This window comes from Pyxicephalus adspersus, chromosome 10 (genome assembly GCF_032062135.1).
Source record: "Pyxicephalus adspersus chromosome 10, UCB_Pads_2.0, whole genome shotgun sequence".
NCBI lineage: Eukaryota > Metazoa > Chordata > Amphibia > Anura > Pyxicephalidae > Pyxicephalus > Pyxicephalus adspersus.
Genome location: NC_092867.1, coordinates 24,527,463 through 24,544,201, shown reverse-complemented (window position 1 = coordinate 24,544,201; position 16,739 = coordinate 24,527,463). Strand labels below are relative to the sequence as shown.

The 16,739-nt window shown below is 36.6% G+C and overlaps 1 protein-coding gene across 1 annotated transcript in view; it reads left to right on the top strand.

The window, feature by feature from the left end:
• The window catches only part of REEP3 (receptor accessory protein 3), a 97,780-nt gene that overhangs the window by 66,297 nt on the left and 14,744 nt on the right, over positions 1-16,739 (top strand). Inside the window, exons 7-8 of the mRNA XM_072425138.1 lie at positions 3,529-3,677; positions 7,039-14,805. Of these exons, the coding sequence (XP_072281239.1) occupies positions 3,529-3,677; positions 7,039-7,095 (206 nt within the window). The 3' untranslated portion in view covers positions 7,096-14,805. The remainder of the gene's footprint in view (positions 1-3,528; positions 3,678-7,038; positions 14,806-16,739) is intronic.

Below are 16,739 nucleotides of genomic sequence, written 5' to 3'. Positions count from 1 at the left end.
CACACTGCCTAATAATATGTTGAGAATATCTGTCCCAATTGTATTTATTAAAATAATGTACCTGTTCCAACTTACATACAAATTTCACTTAAGAACAAACCTATAGTCCCTATCTCTAACCGGGAGACTACCTGTATAATTTCTTCTATTCTTCTAACCTCCACCCTATATTGTATGCCCACACTATTCGTCCATTAAATCAGGTATCTGTAGCTTTCCGAAGAACCTACTGTGTTAAAAAAAAATATATAATGAAACAGAGTGTTAATCTCAATGTAATTTGTGAAGTGTCTTGCTGATATATTGCTGTTTTTCCCCAGACACTTGACTAGCCTATCTACCAGGCTTCACAGTGATAGAATACAATGTAGGAGATGTGAATTCATAAGCATGTAGAAAAAAAAATGGAAGATAAAAAGATTTCAGAGAAGGTTGGCTGGAAATGGTTCAGCACTGTGCAGACATGACTGAAATACACAATGCGCTGCTAACCTACTAGGAATTTTAATAGCTGAGCTCTAAGTTGCTTGCAGATTGCCAGTTCACCACAGAAGAGGTCATAGAAGGAAATCTGAATCTAGGATAAATTAAGGCAGATTTTTCATATTTGGGAGTTGTGTCCTTGTAGGCAGAATTACCAGTAAATTGCTGTTTAGTAATGGAAAATACAGTCTACAGTAATTCCTATATTCACCGTTGGGATAGTTGTTTCATCAAGTAAGACAATTTATATGGCTTTTATAATCCAAATAATTTAGGACATTTCATAATAATCTGTGTGTTCATGGATCTGATGTAGAATGGTTTATTTTGAATAGAGAGGCAGGAAGTAGAAAATAATGAAAGCCAGATGTTGGGGCTGCAGAAGGTTGCACTGCAAGGTGGTAAAACATGGTGCTTGTGCCACCTAGTGGGGCTTTATAGAATGACTTTACAAATAGTTTCCCAGACTGCCAGGGCTAAATTATGAAGGCAATAAGTCAGTAAAACCATGACTGCATTTGTGGCATGGGGCATTGCTAATTAAAAGTTCATGCACCCGATGTGTCCATACATGAACAATTCCAAATCCTTTTTTTCTGCACACATTTAAATGAGTGATTTCTTCTCTGTGCAGGTAGCTTTTAGTGCGTACAAAAAAAAAAAAAATCACCCTAAAAATGTAATCCTTCTCCATAAAAATGCTTAGAACCTAACCCTGAAAATGACATGAACACTTGGTGCATGTCAACCCTAACAATGAACTTTGCTAGACTCCTAAGTGCATTTGTAGCAGTTCAACAGGTATTTTTCTGTACATGCATGGTCCTTAAAGCTAACACATAGGCAATATGTATGTATTGTAGAGATGTAGATTTTTTTCATAATTTTCACCCCAGAATACCCTTAAAACTAGTTTCAGGTTTCGGGGAACTCTTCTGAAAGCAATTATTCAGGGGTTATTGGTAAGAGTATCACACATATGAAAAGATCATTGGTGCAGTGCAGGTGGCTCTGCCAAGTTGTGTTGGCCCAGGAAATATGCAGACATCAATAAATGGCTATTCATTTAGATACAGATCAGGGAACCCCTAGGATTCTTTTGGGTTCCACAGCATCATAGTTCAGAATAGCAGCCCAAAGATGTTACAATAACCGATATGTTGCTGAATACACAGGAGATACGAATAATGGCATTCTTTGCTGGACTTTGAAGGGGCCTGGGCCCAAAGCTGGGGTACAGGAATTAAGTGCAGGCTGGAAATGGAAATAGGTAATCATTTGGGCTTTTCTGTAGAAGGACATAAAGTATATAGACTGTAGCATGAGATTGCATCCATTGATGCTGGTATTATTATAGGTAGTAATACTAATAGTCCTTGTGATGAGTTTTAAATTCATGATTTAGCAGGAAACAATGACAAAATTGGTTATTTATTGTAACAGGACCATCTAATTGTAGGTGACAAATTTCCAATTTGGTTGGACATAGAACATTTATAGTACAATAATAATGCATATCTAAATGGGGAAACTAGGTTTGTCTTTATATATTAGCTTTCCTAAGTCTAATTCTGCTTACCACCCTTGCATTGTCTCTTGTTTGCAAATAACTACAAATATAGGTTTAATGGTTATACTATGGTAACTAGATGCTATACAAAAATTTTGCTTGAGCTATATATTCCATTTACTGCTTTGCAGCTTATGTTGGTCCTGGCTTTAACTTTCATTTAGAAATTTTAACTATTCCAAGTTCAACAAGACTGCATCCTGTTTATCCAGCAGAAAGTGTACAATGGTCCACCAGTGTTTTATCTGTCTCTTATTTCAGGTTACTCCTGTTTAAGATGTCCAAATAACAGCATACCAGTCCCTGAATGTTCTTCATTTTCTCTTCATAACAATGTATATACATATATGGAGCGAATGAGGGAGCAGCCTGTTTAACATATCTCTCTTACACTGACTAACTCCAGAGTTTACTTTCCATATTAAAATGAAATACTGAGTACGGGAGACAGCTGTCCTCATTGTCAGGGATCACAGTACTTGGCAATGCTTTTCTTTGGATCATATTGTCCATAACTGTGTCATAGATGCTAATGTATATTTTTTCTTTCTTGTGAATATAAATTATTCACATGGCAAAGTAACTTTTCCCCTTGCAAAGAATATTTAATTTAACTAAATGACATGAAACTCTTCTGATCTTAACTATCAAATTATGTGCAAGCTTCCCCAACTAAACCACCAATTTTGTAGCTTCCCCAATTTTGGTGTTCAGAGTAGGCTGGCAACAATTATTTAGGTAAGAATGATGTTAGTTGACAGGTGCATGGTGGTAAACATTTAATATCTAGCAGACATACATCATTTATGTGTCTGCACTTATCAACCAGTGTATGGCTAGCATTAGAATTCTTTTTGCATGTTCTAAAATCTCTTTGCAAAAAAGAAAGGGGAAGAAAGCTTTGTAAGCTGTTTTCTGGAGCATTGACTATTTTTTCCACATGTGACATGGGCAAATCATAAGGTACTATCACACTGATATAGGGAAGAGTGAATCACATACTTACACACATGGCAAAGTGAGCTGCTGGGGAGGAAGTGAAACTTTCCCAGACAGGTAAAGGAAATGGTCACCTAATAAATTTATGGGAATATAAAATTAACACAAACCTATGTAGTTTCATTATTGTTTTCTCCTAATGTATTGAATTTTGGTTTATCAGTCTTTTAAATGATCTGTACTTCTATTTCCTAAATGAATAACGTAAGTATGTGTACCCCAGTAACAGAATATGCAATTGGTATTGATTTTTCTTCTGCAAAAAATGCTGCTGTATTCCATTTCCTTCACATAACCTCTCAGCTGTTCCTACCTCCCTTGTCTACAGATTGCTTTTTCAGACTGCTGCCTCCTCCAATCTGAACCTATTGATTAATGCTTAGTGTGTAGTGTGAAGCTGCATTAGTCTAGCCTGTGCGCTGGGGGAGGGTGATTGCCAGTTTTATGCAGTGTCTTGTTTCTTTGTGTTTACATAGGATTTGGCTCAATAAGGAAAGATTCTGGAGATGACAAAACAGATGAAGAAACAGAGGGGGCCCATTCAGAGGATGAAACCTATTCTAAGAAGGGACTTCGGAGGTCACAGAGCATGAGATCAATTAAGGTGGTCAAAGGGCGCAAGGAGGTATTCATTGTATTCTGTTTTATTATTATTATTATTATTATTATTAAACAGGATTTATATAGCGCCAACATATTACGCAGCGCTGTACATTAAATAGTTTTCATATTATTAGAGTGCAACAAATGTTAGTAAAACCAAGAGTTGCCCAAAACAGAACCCAGGGTACTGATCAGAAAAAAGAGGAAAACTAGGTTATAAGGCTTTGCCAAGTCTGTGACTTAATTACCATGTTTGTCCCCAGAAATGTGCCCATGTTTTAGGGTTTTATACATTTTTAAACTTAGTATTTATTAATAAAATACAGAAAACAAACATATATATCAGGTTTGTGAATACCTACGCTATGTGTTCTTGAAAGCTTTCAGATGTTGCTAATTATGCAACTGTAGGTTCTAATTTGCCGGTGGAGGAGATGCTTAAAACACAACCAACCAAAATATTCATAGGAATAGTCCTTCAAAAGCTAAACTAACAAAACTAGTTTTGTCGTAGTATTTAGCTTTATTGAAGAAATTTCCCCTACATTACTTTTTCTGCCTCTAGATGTCTAATGGTTTGCATAGTTAAACCCACTTCAATTGAGACCAGGTCATCCATGATGTGTCCCAGCCTGTGAATGGACAGAAAAGGAGAAGCAGCACAGTGATTGGCTTCTTCACTCTGCATTCTTTTCCTATCACATGCTTCTTATCATCATATGAACTGGTTACGGTACTGCTTCATCCTACACTCCTGGTATACAGGGACTTCTAGAGGCTGATACCGTGTACTTATACTGTTTTGTGTTTTATAAATTGAGGTATGAATGCTTACAAAGCTGTTAATTAGTGTATGTGCCTAATGTTCAGCCTAAAGTGCATGCATGGCCAAAAACCTGGAGGCAAAACCAGAAGATGTCCTTCAACTGTTGCTTTTATCACAGCTCTAAAATGTAGGACTTCTCTTACTTTCGGTCTTAGTGGTAGTAGTCACCAGGACATATAGGGGGTGATTATCCCCAGTGGTGTAAAAAACATGGCAGAGGGTGTAACTATTCCCCATTCCTGCTAAAACTAGAGAGATAAAGAGATACATTTTGTCTTTGCATAGTTTGAAATGGTAAACCCATCTCTTTTCAGCCAGGGTTCGTACAAACGTTGCAAAGATATCTTGAACTGTGGCTGACTTATTTCCCTTTTGATGATGCCCGCATAGTTCAGGGACCAGCACTATTGGGTAGACCCCCAGCACAATGATTGTATGATTGTAGAGCCAAGTCTAATGTTTTTTAGGTGTCTGTAAAGGATTTTTGTCAGAATTGTAGGGGAGCATTCATTCTGCTAGCCAAAAATTTAAGAGGCCTTTTTCACCCCTAAAAAAAGTTTTTGTGGGGTTCCCCAAGACATATATTTCAAAGGCTCCTCAGTTTAAAAAGGTTAAGAAAATTAAAAAAAAATTAATCAATATTTTTAAAAGTTATATAGCTTTCCATAAATGTCATTTTTTGGCACAGCTTTTGAGTGAGTCCAACCTTGGAACCACTCTTGTCTATTTGTTTTTTATTCTCAGGGGAATTCATTCTAGCAAATTTTTTCTAGCAATTCTTTATTGTCTCCTAGATTCTAACCTATCAGACAGCATTCTGAGTAACTAGCAGACATTATATTTTGATAGTGTTCTTATATGTTTGGTTGAGCATTGGCTTAGCCATACATGTATAGGTCATAGGAGTATAGGTCATAGGTATTTTTTTGTATATCAGAGGCATAAGATGTCAGTTTGTGTGTTGTAATATAAAAAAAAAATACAAATCTATTTAAATATAAAAAAAAACATTTTCTTGAATAAAATTCCTTATTATATAGCAAGAGTGTGTTTATATATTTTTTACAGTGGAATTTAGCCCATTCTCTATTACTGGACCATCTTAGGACAAGGCTCCCCTTTACCCATTACCCACCCTTTGGATTGTTATGATGTTGAGCTGTGGGTGAGGGTAGGCATGAGATGTCCAGACTTAATCTGATCTGTTGGAACAAGTTTTCTTCTCATTGTATATACATTAATAAACATAGCTTGTTTCTTTTGGCAGGAGTGTTCTCTGAACAGCATAATGCAGATTCAGTGCTAGTATGTGTTTTATTAAACTCTAAGTGAACTGCGAGCTCCCCCCCCTTTCATTTCTCCATATGTTCATAGAAGAAAGCGTACCCTGCCAGAAAGCAGAGGCAGAGATGATTCACAGTAATATACTGAAGATAAACTATAGCCAATCTCAGGCTCTCACAATTATATTGCCTTTTCTGGGAAGGCTTTTGGCAAGCTGTTGTCGGCAGGAAATGGAACTAGCATCATTATATTTGTTTTTGACCCTTAGTTCCATCTTTTCTTCACAAGTCTCTTCTCTGGTTTTCAGGTGTACATCAGGCATCAGCACTAATTATGCTTTGTTAAAGCTTTGCTTAGTAGTAATTGGCAGAAAATATATTTACAGCAGAGGTTGAGTATTTGGTACTGTAGAGAAAATAAAAAGAAATGCAAGTACATTGCTTACAAAAATAAATCATGCATCAAATATCTTGTGTGAAAAAATATTGTAAAAGCATATTGAGGATTTTAGGTAGAATACATAGGCACTTGTTTGTAGACACTATTATGACTTTTATTTGCTTTGCATATGTAGTAGTTTATTTCTCAGGGTGGATTTTAGAATTTACAAAAAATAGGTATGAACGTCATTGAAATGGGTGCATCCCATGGGACGTGCCTGGACAATCTGCACATGCTATATTTCCTGCAAAGTTAGTTGGCATGGTGCATGCTTCTGCCTTCATTACTGGTTGGCATGGTGCATGCTTCTGCCTACATTACTAAAAGATGGGGCAGCCCACACACTTTGGCTTTGAGGCTCCTTACAATACTGTAGACAGTGAAACTCATGTACATTGTCTTTTCTATTATCATCCACTGGTCCCATTAAAATGCAATTGTTGCATGTCAAATTTAAAATGAAAGGGAAAAACTAAGTGGTTTCTGTATCTAGCAAGTATTTATATTACTCATGGGGCCCAGCAAAGAATATAAAGCATAGTAAGGTGTAAATGGGCTTAGCAAGCTACTTAAAATAAAGCCCACAGAAGTTTATAATTTTCGCTTTAGGCATACGTAATGTGCTAGGTTGCACATTAAACTTAGGCATCCACTTCATCTGAAGACCTTAAAGCTACGATTTATTACATTTATGTTCTTGGGTTTAGACTTTAAGCCTCAGGTAAGTAAACAAGCTGTCAAATCATATGTAAAGCACTTCAAAAGTCATATTTTCATCTCATTTTGTTATTCTTTAGTTAAATAAATATCAAGATGTCTCATTGTTTTCCAGGTACGATACGGATCTCTGAAGCATAAAGTCAAGAAGAGGCCCCAAGTTTATTTCTAATCAGTCACAAAGAATCTACTGAACTGACCTTCTGCAATAATAATTCTTTGTGTGACATACTGTACATTTCAGAACCAACATCCAGGTTCTAATAATGGATATGATGCAATGAGTATTTTGTTTATGTTCTAAGGAACGTCTTGTAGCTACATCTACCTAACTACTGGGAGTAGCTATCTTCTCAATCACATTACATGTGGTTCTTTTTAACTGTTATTTAACCTTTACGTAATTAGGGTTTTAGCCATGGGCATGAACCAAAAATGGTTGTCTGACACCATGGAAGAAAGAAAAAACTGGACCATCTCTTTTGGACTTTTAATACAGTTTTCTGCATTGGTTTTAAAATAGTTTATATTTGACACATAATTAAAATAATGGTGGTGTCTTGAAGCTGCCTCTGAATTTTTAGTGTTAATCTATCAGTTATTAAAGGAGTTCCCTACCCTTTATTTTCAAAGTATTATGCGAATAATAAACAATTAGAAGCAATAGTTTTAGATTTCATTCAAGGATAATGGGGACACCAGTTCTCCAAACTAAAGGTTGACTTTGTTGTCCTACTTTTAATATTCAACATGCTATCTTCCTGCCCCTGATACTCTATGCCAACATAGTTACATAGACGGTCACGTTGAAAAAAGACACTAAGAAAGCCCAAGTTTAACCTGTAGAAATATGAATAAATAAAAATATAAAATAAATATTTATTTAGATGTGTAAACCCACAGTTGATCTGGAAAGACATGTGTAAAGAGTTATTTTGTAAAAGTATTGACACAGAAGCAATTAATTTACATAGCTGTCTGAAGTCCATACAAACAAAGAATTTTAGGGACTGCATACGTCATAAACTGCAGACTGGAAAATTGTTATATTGTTGTCCTATCTTAAAGTATAGACAATTTCAACAAACTAGACTTGTTAGTGTTGGCTTGAGATTGGGGGCTAAAGAACAAGGATTAATATTAGTAAGAAGAGATATTGGTTTATTATTTAAGTTCATGGAAGGGGTTCATGGGGAAATGGTGACCCAACTGGGACAGCTTATCAGCTTATGGCTAAATAGGCTAAAAGGAGCTAAAGCAATGCCTTCCTAAAACTTAAAAGTAAAATAAAAGTTTGCGTGGTTCAACCTTCTATTTTAAGAAGAGATACTGCTGTTTTAGTAACACTGTATTCATAAACACAATACCATTTTTTGGGTGGAGGACCCTTTAAGGTATGGAACAAAACTCAGCGGCTGCTTCAACCTATTCTAAAGTATTAAGCCTAGACCAAATAAGTTTATCTTGAGAGTTATCTCATTTTGTCTTAAATACACTGCACCAAAGCAATACAATAGTTGGAAAGCAAGTCTATTTTTACACTTGCAGAAACTTGCACAATGTATTTTGTTTGCTAATGAACCCTCCAGCTGTGTATGTGTTTACTTTCTCTCGGGTTTTGAAAGCATTGCGGTTTTATGATAATTTCATCTGTCTCCATTTATTATTTTTATTTGGATTTCTTTTTTTAGTGTCAAAATGTTTGTTTTGAACCTTACTTTTCACTGTACCTATTCAACCTTTTGAGCTTACTTTCAAATGGAATATTTGTCTTTTGATGCTTACTGAGCCACTGCTGGCGGTGGAGTGTGCCGCAGGGTGGAAAGCTTGGCAGATATATTAACACCGAGACTTTTCAAAATTCGCCTCATCTGTAAAGATGATGGTTTGCTTTTTTAAACTATTTAAATTGGTAGTAGCTTGTGGTGTACATATGCAGTATAACCTGCTTCTTTTTTTTTTTAAGTATTTTTTGTTAATTTACTTTTTAGTAGTAGGCATGTTTTAATGAGTTTTGTAGAATTATTCAGCATTTCAGTGTTTCAAAATTTTCTAGATTCTCTAGGTAAATGACAACTCCTCCTGAGCTCAGAGGTCTCACCAACATAAAAGAACAGTTATCGTTTGGGTCAATGACCAAGAGTCTTAATATGTAAATACATCCTTGTTGCAGTTATTTATATTTTGTAGCCCACCTCCCTGCTCGTAGCGCTTCCTTTTCAGGGATATTTGCCGTGCTACCTCTTCAGCACTGTCACTTATACAAAATCTTCCTTATTGAGATGCATATGTGCCTCTGCACTCTTATTTGTTTCATTTGTGAGTTATTCTGGACTACAACTTGAACAAAAGTCTGAATGAGAGATTATTGTGGCGCTGAGGAAATTGCAGAGCCAATATCCAGGCTGAATTGAGAACAAATGTGTATAAGACTGGGAAGATAGAAAAAGAATAGTAAAGAATAAGTATGCATATACAGTAGAACCCCGGTTATCCAGAACTCAGATAACTGGAAAATTCAGATAACCAGCACCGAACAGCTCTGCTTTCTTGATTGCTCCTGCAGCCCTAGCAGAGTTGTGGCATATGTACTGCATCCAAGAACCTGTAGGGTTCAGCTAGGACTGCGGGAGCAATCAGCGGAGCCAATCTGTTCCGTGGCTGAGAAAAGAGAAACCTTGATGACGGCCTAAGCGTCTACAGGGTTTCCCTTTTCTCAGCCATTCAGCACTAGAGGTGAATAGGGACAAGTCTCCCTATTCAATTCTATTGCTTAATGGCTGTGAAACCTCAGTTTCAGAGTAACCTCAGTTAACCAGAAACTACATTTATCTGGGATCGACCATTCCCTGTGGGTGCTGGATAACCAAGGTTCTACTGTATATTAATTCAATGCCTAAAGTATAAATATATACTTTGCAGCATTGCAGGGTTTAAAAGAATGGGTAACACTATAACCTATCAAAAGTGGGCGCATAATTTAACCAATGGATAACATTTCCAATACATGTGTACAATGAAACATTGCTTTGAAAATGCTTCACCTAGCACTGTCATGACTGTTAAATTGTGAGTGGTAATGTTACATTTGTGCAATGGTTTCCTGTATATATTGGGGGAAGGCTAGCCATGAGACCAATCACTGTTTACTGAAGGTTCTAATTGAAAATTAGCCTGGTAATTGCTGTTATTGCCATTCTGCACAGGAGCTGATAAGTGTCTGCTTGTCAACTGGAGAAACTTTTAAAGATCCTAAATGGTTCATAGTTTACACGATAGACCTATATGTTACAGACCAAGTGTTGTCACCGTGATCTGCATGAATGTGGATGTCAGCATTGAAAAGAACCCACTTGTAGGGCCAAGGACTTAAGGATGAAGGTGTGAGCATTCTGTGGCTCCTGTTCATGCTCCCCACGTGAGCACGGGTTCAAAACAAAGGTATTCTTTGGATATGTTTTCACAATCAATTATTAGGTATTTAAAAGGAATCTGTATTGTATTGACCACTTAATTAATTTACATTTACAGTTTTACTTTTTTGTTTTATAGTTATTTATACATCACACTTCGCTTACTCTACAACCATGACATCCCTATTTTTATTGAGGTGTAGACAGATGTATCAAATAGAGGGAAGTTGCATGTTGGAAATATCTCTGCTATTATTTTATTTGGCGGAAAACATTTTTGAATCCACAGCTTGATCAACACTTGGTCTGTTCAGATCACAAGGCTGTTGTCTAATGTTAGTAGAAACTTTAAGAAACAATAATAGTGCAGCACAAGTAAGTAGAACCTGCAAATGTATTGAATTGCTGATCAATATACATATTACAGTGACAGTGCTTGATTTAGCTTCAGGCCCACGCCTTGACTTGTGCCTAAAATTAAAAGGGCTGACAGTATCAATTTAAGTCTTAATGCAGACACTGGCACCACAGGTTGCTACAGTACAGCACTGTGGCTATCCCAAAAAACATTCTTCCAGGTCAACCTTTTAAACTGTTGTTTGGTGCATGGGGTTTCTGTACATTGCACTAGATTGCTCTTTGCATTTTTGATTGAATTTGCATGCACTTATTTAAACAGATTTGCCACATTTCTTCAGGCTACAGAAAGGCTGCCTTAATTGTCTATATGTGAAATATACAATTTGTATTCCTGATTAGATTTGCTATATGGATTTTTACTTATATTGTCCCACTACTTAAATAAACCAAAGCGCCTGCTGGCTTTGTAGGAAGAGTACAACTTTCTATTGTGGCAAAATCTTGTAATGATAATTTTATAGAGCTGTACATAAAAATACATGTGCTTAATATATTATATCCATGTGGTAAAACAAATACTCATAGCAAATGTATAATATTTGAATAATCAGACAGTGTTTAAAGAAAAAAACTTCTTTATTCTCAAAGTTGTTTTGGAAACATACATACATCTACTGTATTCTAAAAAAATATACTAGGTAAGAGAGAATGGAGGTCCAGTTTGGCTCTAAATATTTTAAGTATTTATGCATTAGTTGCTGCAACTTTACAGTTCTGTTCCTTTTTTGGTTAAGGATGTCTTAACTCCAAATGATTCAAATTTTTATGACTTTAAAACTGAATTTTAGAATAGGCAAAAACTCAGGACTTCACAATTCAACTAGAAATACAAGACTCTTGCTCTACATTCTTGCTGTCCATTGTGTATATCTTAAAGATCTGTGTAGTAATTAAGTGCAAAATTTTCCTTGGTGGAGGAACTTCCTGTGATTGAGACCAGTCACTGCTGCTCTCTTTGTGCAGGGGGACTGGTCTCCCTCCTTGCACCATCTTGTTTTATGTAGGGAGCGTGAAGTGGGTGGACTAGCTGGTTCAGCCAAAAACTCTTCTGTTTTCAAGGGATGTGAACCACAGTGATCTTATCACCATTACTATTACAAAGTTATCTCTTCTAAAGGCATTTGGTATGCAAAAAATGGGATTGTGTTTGTGTATAAATATATTTATAATTTTTTGTAACTGAAGTTCAGCTTAAAGCCCCAAAATCAGCATTAAACATATATTTATCGGCAAACCAAGTACAGTAAACACTATACTATTTTGGTCCCAAAACAAAGTGATTGTAACTTTGATATTTTAGGTGTTCTGGTATAAGGGCTGAGCATTACTGTTAGATTGCATTAACTTTATTCTATGGAGAAAAACTAACCAAACTGTTGTGCATTGTTTTTGGAAGAGGAATCCTGCATGGAGCGGTGAACTAAAATTAAATGATTGCAGTTGATGTATGCTTGTATGTACATTTTTTGGTCATTGGGCAAATTTATCACTGAAAATCAATTCATCTTGTGAAGGGGTACACTGGCTATGGCAGATGCTTGGGGATGGTTTTTATTTTCCTTTATTTTCCATAGATTTTTTTGTCTCTCTAGTCAATACAAATACCTCCCGAAACATGCTAATGGCCCATATTAATTTACAGATTATAGAGCTATAATGCTGTGCAAGTTGCAGTCATCTATAAAAATTTTAAATAACCGATCTGACTATAGCCTACAGAAATCTGATTGCTTTGAGATACTGCAGTGTCCATAACCCCTTTTCTCTTTGCTTTACTATATAGGCTTTTGTAGTCTATGTCAGCCATTCGCAAACATGGTTCAATGAAACCCTGGGGTTTCTTCAGATGTTGCCAAGGGTTGCTTGAACAATTGCGGATTGACCTCCTATTAGATGGCACCTACATTGTTCCAGGGTCAACACCACTTGGAAAAACAAGCTGCATGAAACCAAAAACCCTTTTATCTGTCTGGAAGGTGGCATTCTGACCACTGATGTATGGGGGCATTCCTTCCAATTTTTCCCATTGATTATAATGAGGCTTTCTTCGACACCTGAAAACTATTTAGGGGTTCTCAAGGAGTAAAAAGATTGCGATTAGTCTATACCAGGGGTCTGCGACCTGCGGCTCCGGAGCCGCATGCAGCTCCTCAGCCTCCTTGTTGTGGCTCCCTTCGGCTGCCGCGGGGAGATCTCTGATGGGGGATCCCCTTCCTCCCAAGACACTGCGGAGGAGGGAGATTCCCTATCCGGTGTTCTAATGAAAAAAATCTACCAGTGAAATAAATCTACCACGGGGCGTGTACAAATGGGTGTGTACAATGACATCCCCCTCCTTTGAACCCCAATTCCTCTGGAATGGGGAGATGTACAAAACCAAAAATGTAGGTGCAAGTGGGGGACACCTGTGACTAACACCCCCTAAAATTTAATTGTTAGGCTATCATCAGAACATAAAGAACTCTGCCCATCAAAAAAATCTACCGTTACACATTGCTGGAGGCACCTGAACCTCAATTTCTCTGGAACAGGAAGGGGGTACAGGTGAACAAAATTAGAGGTGCAAGTGGGGGACACCTGTGGCTAACACCTCCTAAAAACTCCACCCATCAAAAAACCCCTACCCTGTTACACATTGTTGGAGGCTTCTGTCACCTAAACCCCAATTTATCTGGAAACGGGGGTACAGGTGAAAAAAATTTGAGGTGCAAGTAAGGGACACCTGTGGCTAACACCTCCTAAAAATTCATAAAAACTCTGCCTATCAAAAAAATCTACCCTGTTACACATTGCTGGAAGCATCTAGCATCTGAACCCCAATTTCTCTGGAACGGGGGGAAGGCGGTACAGGTGACCAAAATAGAGGTGCAAGTGGGGGACACTTATGGCTAACACCACCTACAATCGAATCGCTAAGGCATCGTCAGAAAATAAAGAACTCTGCCCATCAAAATAATCTACCCTGTTACACATTGCTGGAGGCTTCCAGCACCTGAACCCCAATTACTCAAGATTGGGGGGTACAGGTGAACAAAATTAAAGCTGCAAATGAGGGACACCTGTGGCTAACACCCCTTAAAATTTCATCGCTAAGGCATTGTCAGAACATAAAGAACTCTGCCCATCAAAAAAATCTACCCTGTAACAGGATGATACATTAGAAGCTGGAGGCTTCTAGGGGCATAGTTCAGTGTTTAATTTATTTCAAAGTAGGTCTACACATGCACACTTGTTGTAACAGGTAAAATTAAAAAAATATTAAAACTTTTAAAAGTTTATAAACTGTGTTATGTTTTGCGGCTCCAGACTATTTTTCTTTAGTGGCAGAGGAGGCAAAATGGCTCTTTTGATAGTAAAGGTTGCTGACCCCTGGTCTATACACTATGAGTATATTATAATGGTTAACTAAGGACTTGTGCATACTGTAAGGATAATTCAAGTTACCATAGTGCAGCATTCCTCTGTAAAGCCAACATCTAATATGAAAACCAAATGACTTCATACAAACTTATGTCTTGCACTAATGGACGGTGTATATTGTCCAACACACTACTGATTTCAATTGTTAATACCCTTCTATCTCTTGTGTCTTGCTGCCTCTTTTGTCTGATCTGAGGGATGTATCATGTTTGCATGCTTATGCTGTATGAAGAACCTTTAGGTGCTTCATCTTTTGAGAATGCTTGCATTTTGTTATTAACACTAACATCATGTGACATGCAAAAATGCTGGATCTTTTTGCAGTTGAGCCCAATAAAACATTTCAACAAAACATTTGTATTTTTATTGAAATCTTGTGTGCTGTGTTTATTTGTATTTCTTTGTTTTCTTTTATATGTACAATATGTTTGAAGAGCTATTCTGGGAAACATTGAAAATGATCATTGGACTGCTAATGCTATCCAACATATTCACCTTAACTATGCTACAGTCTCGCTTATTTATTGGAGGCACATTGCAGAAGTCCTTGGATGCAAAATTATCTGCTCTCCTTTTCTGCCTCTCATAACTTCTTTTCTTGTATTTCTGAATGGATTCAGACTTCCAAGGTAGGTTTAACAAGTGAGAACTAAGAAATATATACAGTTTAATACATACAGCTCATTTTATGTAAGAGTTTGCAGTAAGTATGTTTGGGAATATCTCTTTGCATTTCAAACAGGAAGGCAGAATAGGGTTCCCAGAACAAAATGGAGTTAGGCAGGATAATGTTCTTTAGCAATCCCTGAAAAAACTGAAGACCATGGTAGATGATGTTGCTTTCAGGCATTTTAAAAATTGCTTTACAATTTCATTATCCGTCTACCTTTTAACCTCCGTTTTCCTTTCTTTTCATGTGAATAAAATACATACTTGGAATTGTGGAGGTTTGCTGTGCATGTGTGCTGTAGAAAGAAGTAAAATATTTTTATCAAAATGGTATATGATGATTTGTTTTTGGTTTTTATTATCTTAAGATTATTTACATATCTTCGACTTTACTTTACAAAGTCCATAGTCATGTCACTAGCTGTCCCTCAAAGGGGCTCACAATCTAATGTCCCTATCAATGTCATGTGTCATTAACACAGTCTAAGGGCAATATTTGAGCCAATAAACCTTACGACATGCTTTTGGGATGTGGGACCGCGGCACTAATTGGTGGGCGACCCAGACATCCAACACACCAGTACATATCAGTTCCAAAAATTTCTCTTAAAGGTTGTACCTCTCAGTGGGAGAAAAGGTGAGTTCTTTTTCAACCTGCTGTCTGACCTGTGTCAGAGGTGTTTTTAGCAAGCAGTTTCCACAAAATGTTTCCAAACTTCATAATTTTTTTCTCCTTATAGACAGTTTTTTTCTTGTGTGTGTGTGTTTTTTTTATACAACTTCTTGTTCTGAATACATTAATTAGTTACTATCCACGCATTGTGTGGGTCTTCTTTATTATCTTGATATTGGAAGAGACAAAGCACAGTGTCTTTTTTTAATTAGCTTTCCTATCTGATGACTTTTAAATAATACATCTCTGATAAAAGAATTAGAATGAAGTTTGATTACAAAACATGTTAAGAGGCAAGCTGACAATGAGATAATTAATGTAGAACTAATTACTTGATTTTTAATGATCTCTCTTTTAAAAGCATCTGCTTTTTACTCCACTTTCAAGGAAATTATCATCTTATTAAAATGCTGAACATGAGTCATAATTTAAAGCCCAACTCAAGACATTTTATAAGTTTTATGTAAAGTGATTTATCGGTCTGTGACTTCATTGCAGAGACTTTAGCTTAGTTCCTGTCCTATCCATAAACTGGGGCTGCCGGCCTCACGAGGACACTATGGCACTGACAACAAAATCCTTCCCAAATGGACAGATTTTTACTTCTTGTTCTTATGGGAACAACAAGAAGGCTACAAATGGCAATACAAATCTGGTTATTATATGTTTCACTTAATACAAAGCTAAATAAAGTTTGGGACTGAGACTTTCTTTTACTCTTTTCAAATCATGCAAAGTAAACCTACCCATCAGAAGTCTGGACCAATAAATTGATCAAATTATGAAGATGAAGAATCAGAGGTTACCTTTCATTATTTAATCAGCAGGCAAAATAAATGTCTGTTCAATTGCCATTCAGTGGGGGTTGGCTCAAATGTTGGAATCTGCAAACTTCAAGGAATGATCCCAATAATGTGTGTCCATTCCTACCTGGTCCATGTCCCCCACATGGACATGGAGATTACTGGTCAAATGCCTATGGACACATTTAGACCTATTGCCATTTTGCAACCAGATTATGTGTAAGGTTGGTTTTTAAAGGATTATACTATTTCAAGTAAAGTTTTTCACTAATATTTTAATTTGATATGTTTTCTTTTTTTTTCTTATTGTGGTAAAGAATGATCAAAGTAAAGAATATTAATGTTAATTTGAAATATGTTTTTTTTATTTCCCGCAATAAATTCTCTCAAGTATGTTTTTATATCACCAACTTCCTAT